The following is a 9,654-nucleotide window of genomic DNA, read 5'->3' as shown; positions in this document are numbered from 1 at the left end:
AAGCTAAACAAGCTATAGGTTAGGGCCCCACTCTCTTGGGGGCCCCAAAAAAATTTAAAGGAAAAAAAAAACTAGATGTCCATTTCCAAAATATAATATAAAAACCAAATCAAACCTACATACAGAAACCATGTTTTGTGTTGTGTAGGCTCCTATGATGTAAGTCATGGGCCCCGCCTGCTAGCCTGCTCCCCCTAATATCCCTGGTTTTGCTCCTTTCTATATATAGGGTGCCTCCATTCTGCATGTGCAAATGGCTTTAGATACCTATTAGGTTCATAAATTACCATATAGCATATATTCAACAGCCACAATTTGTTGTTGACGAAAGGACACTTGCACACAGAAAAGGCCCCATTGCCTTCAGGAGCTTAGGGCCTCATCAAACCTAAATCGGGGCCTTCCCTGACTGCCTCCTGTGCAGGGAGTTCCGCAGGTTAACTATGTGTCTCCTGCACAGGTCTCGGGCGAGCGAAGGGTTAACGACGGGGCGGGAGGACCCAGGCGTCCGAGGGGCGGGGCTTCGGCGGCAGCAGAGCGGGCATGGCGGTGGCGGCGCTGGCGCGGGGGGCGCTCCGGCGAGGGCTGCTTGGACGGCTGCAGCAGGTACGGGGGCGCCGGACGCCTGGGTCCTCCTCCCGCGCCGTCGGGGCTCTCTCTCTCCTCGCCTCCCCCCCCCCGCGCCCCCAGGGTCTTTCCTCCCGGGCGTGGGGGTGGGGCACGAAGGTCGCCCCGTCCCGGGAGCCGGGGGTCCCCGCTGCTCCAGACCCGGGAGGAGACCCTTCTCATTTGGGGGGGGGCGACGTGGGTGGTCTGCCTTTCTCTCCGCGGAGGAACGGGAAGCGTCTCTATCTCTATCTCTCTCCCCCCCCCCCCGCCCCGAAGGAGACCTGGGCGGCTGCAGCGCCTCCAGCGGCAGGCGGGAGGGGGCGCGCACGGGCACGCGCGAGGGGGCGCGCGAGGCTCATTTGTTGCATCTCTCTCCTGCAAGGCGACCTGGGTGGTCCTCCTCCTCCTCCTCCTCCCCAGTTTATCCTCACAACAGTCCTGTGAGGTAGGCACGGTCCTAACCTGGCTCTCTCGCCCGCACAACAACCCTGCGAGGTGGGCTAGGCTGAGAGGAAGCACCTGGCCCCCCCAAGTCGCCCCGTCAGCCTCCTGGCCATGTGGGGATTTGCACCCTGGCCCGGCGCTCTAACCACTACGCCACCGCTGCCCCACGTGGAAAAGCAGTTTGGGCTCCAGGGTTCTGGCAGGGGGTCTCACCCAGCCCCTAACTGGAAGGAGGGTCTTCAGGGAGTGAGCCCAGACCCTTCTGCATGCAAAGCAGGTGCCCCCCCCAAAAGGACCTCTTAGAGCTGGAAAAGGTTCAGAAAAGGCGACAAAGCTGCTGTGCCAGACTGGATTTGATTTAAATCAAATTGGTTTAAATAATTATTTCAATCACTAGTCAGACTTTATTTCAATCATTATTTTTTTACAGAAAGACTCATTCTTGCTGGTATAATCTTAATATTTACAACCAGATGGTTTCATTTTTGGAATAATAAATTTTCAGAGTAGTTTTTACAGTTATATGAAAAATTACTGATTTGGTTGTGCTATTAGAAATACATAGACAGAGAAGTATGAAATTATTGTGAGATTTAATAAGTTAACTGTTTATATTTTGACAACTTTTCTGCTGTACCTTATTGGAAGAAGAAAAATAATCATGTCCTTAATAACAATTTGAACAATTTATTTAACTAAAACAATAACATTATAGCATATAATAATGTATATAATATAATAATTATAGCCCCACAGAGGACCTTAAGGTCCACAAATAACAATAGTTTTAGGGTCCTGGGCCCAAAAGAAGCCAGATTATCCTCCACAAGGGGCAGGGCTTTTTCAGTGTTGGCTCCGACCTGGTGGAATGCTCTGTCCCACTGTAGCCTTTTTACATGGCTGACCATTTCCGTTAACCTTGGGGTTCGCGTTGCACCACGAGTTGAGAGAGAAAAGGGGTCAATAACGACTCCGAAGAAATGAAATAGAGAAAGAATTTATATTCTGACTGCCTAGGACAGCAGAAGGCATCCGTGTGATAATTCACAGTGAAATACCCTAGGCGAAAAGATACATACAGCTTTTATCCTCTTCAGAATCCCTCTCCCCTCATTCAGCCTCATGAGTTCATGCACGTCACACCATTTGTAATATCAAAGCAAAAGGTCACTTTGGCCTCAAGTTCCTGGTGCTTGCCTGTCTTCATGTGCCAGGCCACCTATTCAATGACTCATCTTGTCTCCTGGCCAGAACAGCCCTGAGTTCATTACTTGGGTGAAAGTTAAAGCTTTTCACTCTTGAGGTATGGGTCAGTCTGCCCTTTGGCTGGCTCTTATAATTAAAGCTTTTTGCCTTTCCCTCTAATTGGTAGGATCACCCATCAAAGGATTATCCAATCCCCTTCACATCTCTGGCCAATTTCTGTACCTTCCACGGGAAGGGGCACTCTTAGCTACAGCTTTCCATTGATTAATAATATGCCAGCAAACAGAGAATATACACAAAAAAAAAGTTTCACAAAGAGAGCCTCAAACAGGTAAAAACTAAATTTCAAATAAAAGGACTTAGAGAACCTACAAACAAACTGAACATTATACCAATACAAAAGCCAGAAAATAATATCAAATACATGGGGCTAAAGTTTCCCAAACTCAGGTGACATCAATACAGTATACTTAAAAGGAAACATTAGAGAGGTTTGCACTTAAGCACAAAGAGAGCTTTCAGAAAAAGCAGGAAGGTCAGAAGGAGCTTGCCTAGGGATAGAATAAAATCATAGGGTTGGAAGAGACCACAAGGGCCATCCAGTCCAACCCTCTGCCAAGCAGGAAACACCATCAAAGTATGCCTGACAAATGGCTATCAAGCCTCTGCCACTGCCGAACAGCTCTAAAGCCAGCCATATGAATTTAAATGTCTTTCAGAAGGAGAACCTACCTGTATTCAGGGAGAAAGAGGGTCTCTTTCCCTTCTAAATAAGAAGATTTTCAGCCCAAAAATCCAGCTTAAAATCCATCTCTCTCTCTCTCTCTCCAGAGAGGCAACAGACTGTCTGCGCAGCCTTAGACAGGTGAATGCGCAGCTCTGAACAAAAAAAAAGGCAACTTTCTCTCAAAAGGGAAAGTAGCTTCTATGCCAGGACTAATTGGAATTCTATGCCAAGACTTCTTGGGTCAAGATGACCCTCTCACCAGGACTTAATTGGAATGGGCTTTTCATGCCAGAAAGTTTAAAGCCAGCTTGGGTCAAGATGACCCTTTCATGCTATGCAGAATAAGGGGCCTCTCTTAGGTGCTCACCCTATACACAGCATGTAGAATATTGATACAGAAGGAAAAAAAAACTCCTATAGGCCTTACAAGCTATAGACAATAAAACTAGAGAATTGAATTCTCTCCCTTCACCACGAGACTAGGGCCCTGCACGACCTGACCTCCTTCTGCAGGGCCTGTAAGACAGAGTTATTCCGCCTGGCCTTTAATCTAGCCTGATCCCCTATTCCTTTTCCCCTTCCCTTTTTTCTGAAGAAACCCTTCTGGGTCCCCACATTAAAATTCCTCCCTGGTCTCCCTACTGGCCTAGCAAGACTAACTTGGCCAGTTATCCCTGGTGATCCCACTGATGTTTGTTTTTATGCTGTTTTTTAGCTGTTTTTTTTAAGTTGTTTTATCATTGCCTTGAGCCCGGTCTTTGGATTGGGAAGAGAGGGTAGAAAGAAAAAAATATTATTATTATTATTATTACTACTACTACTACTACTACTATCCATGTTTGTGGTTAAACTGATGTGGTTTAACAATTTTTTAAAACAACAGCAACAAACAAACAAACAAACCACAGCTTAGACTGAGTTTTAGCACACATGAAAAACTTAAAACAAATCCTTATTTCCTGATGAATAACCTTTGGACTATAATCTAACTCAAATAGAAAACTATCTTTAGAAAGATTTTTCCTCCAAAAGCATTTTATTTTAAAAATCCAATTTAAATTTTTAGAACCCATTTTTAAAGAAATCTTTGTTTTGGATCCATCCTGTGCTGTGCAGAAGGGGGGGGGGGTTCTGAGAATGTGGGGTGCTCGCCCTCCACCAGGTTGGGAGGGGCTCAGAGGGCTCCCCCCCCCAAGCCTCCATATCCCTTAGCAGGAAGGCTCGGCGCTGCCCACCCTCTGTCCTGAGACTGGCAAGGCCTTTGCCCATGGCGGTTGATGCCCCCCTTGTCTGCCCACAGCCGAGGGCGTTTGTGGCCACCCAAGGGCCCCCTGACGGGGAGGTGGAGAAGGCCCAGCGAGCGGCCGAGGGGCCTGGCCCCACCATCTTCAGCAAGATCCTGGATGGCTCCATCCCAGCCGACATCATCTACAAGGACGACCAGGTGGGTACTGGAGGGAGTGGGCAGGGGCTTGGATTGTGCCAGGCTGACGTGCCAGAACCATTCCTCTCTCTCTCTCTCTCTCTCTAATATATTTCATTGGTTTATACAAGAACAAATTTAAATTAATGAAAAGAAAAAAAATCTTTTAACCTATCCATATATGAGATTTTCTGAATCTCGTGACTTCCCCCCCCTCCCCCTGCATGGGTCTTTAAAATACTTTTTCTAAGTCTACATATCATTACGTTCCCCACAGTTCTCATCTCTCTAAATTATCCATGTCTTTTGTTTCTTTACATGTTATTTTTAAAGTCCAGCTAACGTCTTTATTTGTTTACAATGGTCTCCTAAATAACTTATGAATTTTGCCCATTCTTTTTAAAAGTCATTATCTTCTTAAATCCCGAGTCTCCCGGTCAGTTTTGCCATTTTGGCATAGTCCAGCACTTTGGTAGAACCATTTTTTCCTAAGTTGCCCAGCTTCACACTCTGAACATGCAAAGGAATACTAATACTAATACTAAAATAATATATTTATATCCCACCCATCTGTCTGGCTTCCAACAAAAGATTTAAAATACATGAATGCCAGGGCAATTTTCTCTGCCCCTCTGAGGTCAGGCAGAGGAGGCCTGGCACCGGGTGTGTGAGGGTCGTGGGCACCCCCTCCCTCCCTCCCTCCCCCCCCCACAGGGCTCCTGACTCTGCCCCCTCCCTTCTCCGCAGTGCGTGGCCTTCCGAGACGTGGCCCCCCAGGCTCCGGTGCACTTCCTGGTGATCCCCCGGCGCCCCATCCCCCGCATTAGCCGCGTGGCAGAGAGCGATGCCCAGGTGAGCAAGGCCAAGGCCAAGGGCACCCCGGTTCCGCCCCAAGGGGGGAGGGGGGAGAAGATCAATAGGGCGTTCAAGGATGGAGGTGGGAACCAGAGCTCCTCAGCCTGGCACAGAAGTGAGAGGGCAGCTGTCTTGGAAATGATGGTTTCATAGAAAAGGAGCCTGGGGTTCTAGTCCTCAGTGGAATTTCAAATTACTTGTAAGAGTCTCCATTGTGGCCGTATTCCAAAGGGAGCGGTAAAATCATATCGGGCAAGGTGCTTTTTCTCTCACTTGTGCCTTTTCTTTCCCATTTGTGGAAACTTCACATGTAATTTCCTTGGGGCAGGGACCTGCCTTTGCAATTTCCCCCCTTATGCTCCTGCCAAACGTCACGGGTGCCTGACGGATTTACGTATAAGCTCAACAAGCTATAACTTAGGGCCCCACTCTCTTTGGGGAGCCCCAAAAAATTTAAAGGAAAAAAACACCTGGAAATCCATTTCCAAAATCTAAGATGAAAAACAAATAAAATAAAACCTACATACAGCAACCGTGTTTTGTGTTGTGTAGGCTCCTGTGAAGTAAGTAATGGGCCCCGCCTGCTTGGCTGCTCCCTGAAATATCGCTGCTTTGCTCATTTCCGTATTTCACTATTCATAATACTTCTTCTTAGTTGTATTTCAGTTCAACAATTACTTTGATAAAATTCATATTTTGTTATGTGCAAACGGCTTTAGATGCCTATCAGGTCCATAAATTACCATATAGCATATATTCAACAAACCTACATCTGGCCCTGCCAAGGGCACATGATAAATGCTCCAGGGAGCCCAAAGCCCTTTTGTCCCCTATTTGAGGCTCCCCGCCTATGGAATGCTCTCCCCAGGGAAGTTCGCCTGGCGCCTTCATTTACACCTTCAGGCGCCAGGCAAAAACGTTCCTTTTTAACCAGGTCTTTGGTTGATCCAATTTACACCCTGTGCCCTTTTAAAATGTGTTTTTTGGTGTGTGTGTGGGGGGGGGGAGCTATTGGGTTATTGTTTTTATTTTTTATGTATTTTGTGGTTTTATATCTTGATTTTATTCTGTGAAATGCCCTGAGACCTCCGGGTATAGGGCAGTATAAAATTCAATAAATAATAAGAATATAGAATAAGAATGTATGTGGTTACAATAAATATTTTAAGTGGAATGTATATAGAGAATACTTTTTAAAAAAATATTGTAATGACATAAATTCTGTAGCAGGTTTGGATGGCTTTTCTGCATGAATTAGGAGATAGTTACAGAGCCAAAACGATAAGAGTATTTAGGAGATATGAATTTTAGTGCGCAGTGAAAGGAAACTTGGGAATCACAGGGGGGAGATCGGAAGTCATGCTAGAATTAGTGAAGAATTAACTCAGTTCTGGATGTAAGAAGTGTAAACTCTTTTGGGGATTTCTTTTGGTTGAGTCCTACATATCTGATGTGTTTTGCTTTGTTGTGCTATGTTTTTTCTTTTAAAACCAACAAGATTAGATAGATAGATAGATAGATAGATAGATAGATAGATAGATTTGATAAATAATAAGAATCTGCATGCAACGCAGAGGAGAGGGTGTGTGGGTGGGGGTCCCTGCCTGGCCCTGTGGGGCGGCCCTGAGCCACCCCTTGACTCCTTCCCCTCCCCTGTCCCCAGCTCCTGGGCCACCTGCTGCTGGTGGCCAGTCGGATGGCGAAGGCCGAGGGCCTGGAGGACGGCTACCGAGTGGGTGAGTAGCAGCCCAGAACACCAACTCCCTGCCCCGCACCCTGCGAAATCCTGCCCCTGTGCCCTGCGCTAGAGAGGGGGTTTGATCCGCCCTGGAGGCTGGCTGGAATCCTGTAGGTGTCCCTCTGGGTGAAGACTCTCTGGGACATCGTCTTCCCGTGACCCCAAGATGCCTGAGCCCCCTTGGAGTCCGAGAAGGGGCGCTGTGCCCCTCTGAATTCCGCATGCCTCTTGAGGGGGGCACCACCCCCCTGAAAAACCCTCGCTGGGAGCCCCAGCTGCCCCCCTCCTTTGACCTGGGCAACCACTCCATGCTGCCCTCTCTGCACAGCAGCCCTGCAAGGTAGGCGCAGAGAGAGGGACTGGGTCTGCCAGGGGCCGAGGCCTGGCTTTCCTGCCCCCGAGTTGCCCCTCTGGAGCCAGATTGTGGTACCCTCTCCCTCCTCCTGGGCTGGGGCCCTTGCCTTGGGGCCCTGGGGCCCTTCTCCCCTGCACTATCCCTGCATCATCGGAGCCCCCCCATATGCTTCCGCCCTTTCTTCTCTTCCAGTGATCAACGACGGGAAGCAGGGGTCCCAGTCTGTCTACCACCTCCACCTCCACGTGCTGGGCGGGCGTCAGATGGGCTGGCCCCCCGGCTGAGCCCTCAGGGAGCGACCCTGGAATAAACACAACAGCAGCCGTGGGACCCAGTCGGCGTGATCTTTGCTTCGTGTGGGTCCTGGAGGGGGCCTGCTTTCCCCCCTTTTTGGGACGGGTCTTTCTCCCTAGGGCAGCTGGGGTTTCATCTGGCTCACAGCTCCTGCTCTCCCCCTGGAGAAGGGTGCAGAATCAAATTATGACGGAGCTGTGGAGTTGGGAGGGACCCCGGGGGTCCTCTAGTCCAACCCCCAGCAACGCGGGAAGCGGGACTTAGCACTCTTTCCCTGCTGCAGGAGCACCCTTGGCCCGGATCTGATCCCACAGAGATTCTGAGCTTAGGGAAACCTGAAAGCGACGTTTATTGCAAAAATTGCACACTGGATAGGAAAGATCCCCTCTTGCAATTGTTATAAGAAAAACCTGCTCCTTTCCCCATCATGGGGTACCCAGAGTCCTTAAGTGGGTTCCCTATCGGTAGGGGGAAATAACAGAGGCCAGCCAGAGAGTATTGAGAAGCAAAGCAGCTAGTAAGCCTGATCTTTATTGAACTCTTGCAACAGGGTCCCCTGCTCACCCCACGCAGGAGGGAGGAGGAACCCAGAACATTGGTGTGCAAGCTCTTTATATAGACTTTTGAAATTGCCTCCCCTGTAGCTCAAGACCACCACCCACCCCAAACATCATCCATACATCACAGAAGGAGGTGGTCCCCAGCAGAAATTTGAGTGTGTTGCTTCTCTCCTGTCTGCCAGGATACCTGATGATGCCTTATCAATTGCCTTTTCTGGGTAGCCTGGCCACTCCTTGGAGATGGTAAATCCTTAGTTCCTGAATCTCTTGCGCATATTGAGAGTGTGCTCAGCTGAACAGATACTTGCCAGACTGCATTTTCAGGGAGGTGTCAGCCCCTCCAGTCCAAAGACCATTGGGAAGCTTTCCCCATTTCCTTCCCCCTTGCAGAGAAATATCTGAGGTCCATTTGGGAGAGTCAACATGGCTTCAGGATTGTTCTGCTGTGCTATTTCAGACACGTGGGTTATATACCTATGTATGTGTTTGCCTTGTACATTTATGTACATTTAATTTATATATTTGAGACCTTAAATTCTTATAACACGTCCGAGGGAGATGCTGCTCCTGTGAGCCAGGCTTGCTCTTGCATCTCAGCAGGAGAGAGGCAAAAGACCATCTTTTCCTCCTCTCCCGTGGCTTCAAATATCAAAGCCAAAGAGCAAAATATTAAAACTCCTTCCACCTTCCCTGGACTCTCCAAGGACCTTACTCTCGAGTAGCAGCCTTTTCCTTGCCCCTCTCTCAGGCATGCAAAGGTTTCCTTTTACCCCCTTGAGTGGTCTGCCTCCCGGCTGCCCACCTGTCCCTACAGGTTCCCCTTGGCAATCTCACCCCGTCCCCAGGGGGCCACAAGAAGCCCCTTAGCCAGGAGATGTGCCAGCCCCCCACCCCCAAACACCATGGAGCTTTCTCTGCCTTGATCTTTGAGCCTCGGTATTTTTGAGGTTTCCAAGTTTCCCCTGCAATTCCCCCCAGTGAGCAGACAGGAGAGGCAGCAGTCTAGACACAGAGCCCAGGACCACAAAGTCCGATTCCTTCTTGAAGGTGTCCCGGTCTGGTCCCCACATCTGAAAAGGAACCTGTGGGGCTGGGAAAGAAACAGAAGAGGGCAGGGGCAGAAGGATTGGGGGCAGGCAGAGCAGCTGTCTGTCCCACAAGGAAAGCTACCACCATTGCGAAGACTGACGGAGTGGGACCTGCCACGCGTGGCTTGGAGAAAGGAGACCCCTGCGTTTCTCTCTTGTAAATATGGCGTGGGGAGGGCGGTTAGCCATTGAAAGTGACGGGCAGGGAGAGAAAAGGAAGTCCGAGCCTCTGGAATTTGCTGCTCCTGGGTGGCTTTGCAAAGGGGACTGGACATCTCCATGGAGGAGGAGGAGGAAGAGGGCTGTCGATGGCTGTTAGCTCACAACAAACCTCCAGGCGCAGGCGCAGTCTATC

General features: G+C 49.2%; 1 protein-coding gene across 1 annotated transcript; it reads left to right on the top strand.

The window, feature by feature from the left end:
* The first annotated feature begins 514 nt into the window (after window positions 1–514).
* On the top strand, window positions 515–7,687 carry HINT2 (histidine triad nucleotide binding protein 2). The gene is made up of 5 exons (XM_033164147.1): window positions 515–606; window positions 4,287–4,430; window positions 5,157–5,261; window positions 6,928–7,000; window positions 7,550–7,687. Exons 1-5 carry the CDS (start codon window positions 544–546, stop codon window positions 7,639–7,641), a joined length of 477 nt encoding a protein of 158 aa, XP_033020038.1. The 5' UTR covers window positions 515–543; the 3' UTR covers window positions 7,642–7,687.
* Window positions 7,688–9,654: the final 1,967 nt, after the last annotated feature.

Source organism: Lacerta agilis, chromosome 11, assembly GCF_009819535.1.
Source record: "Lacerta agilis isolate rLacAgi1 chromosome 11, rLacAgi1.pri, whole genome shotgun sequence".
Lineage (NCBI taxonomy): Eukaryota > Metazoa > Chordata > Lepidosauria > Squamata > Lacertidae > Lacerta > Lacerta agilis.
Note: the sequence above shows the minus strand (reverse complement) of the source record. Positions and strands in the feature narration are given on the sequence as shown.

Excerpts from the sequence above, each read along its gene's own strand:
- HINT2 (XM_033164147.1), top strand. The coding sequence starts at position 544 with ATGGCGGTGGCGGCGCTGGCGCGGGGGGCGCTCCGGCGAGGGCTGCTT. Across the intron at positions 607-4,286 it reads TGCTTGGACGGCTGCAGCAG|CCGAGGGCGTTTGTGGCCAC; the intron begins GTACGGGGGCGC and ends GTCTGCCCACAG. Across the intron at positions 4,431-5,156 it reads TCATCTACAAGGACGACCAG|TGCGTGGCCTTCCGAGACGT; the intron begins GTGGGTACTGGA and ends CCTTCTCCGCAG.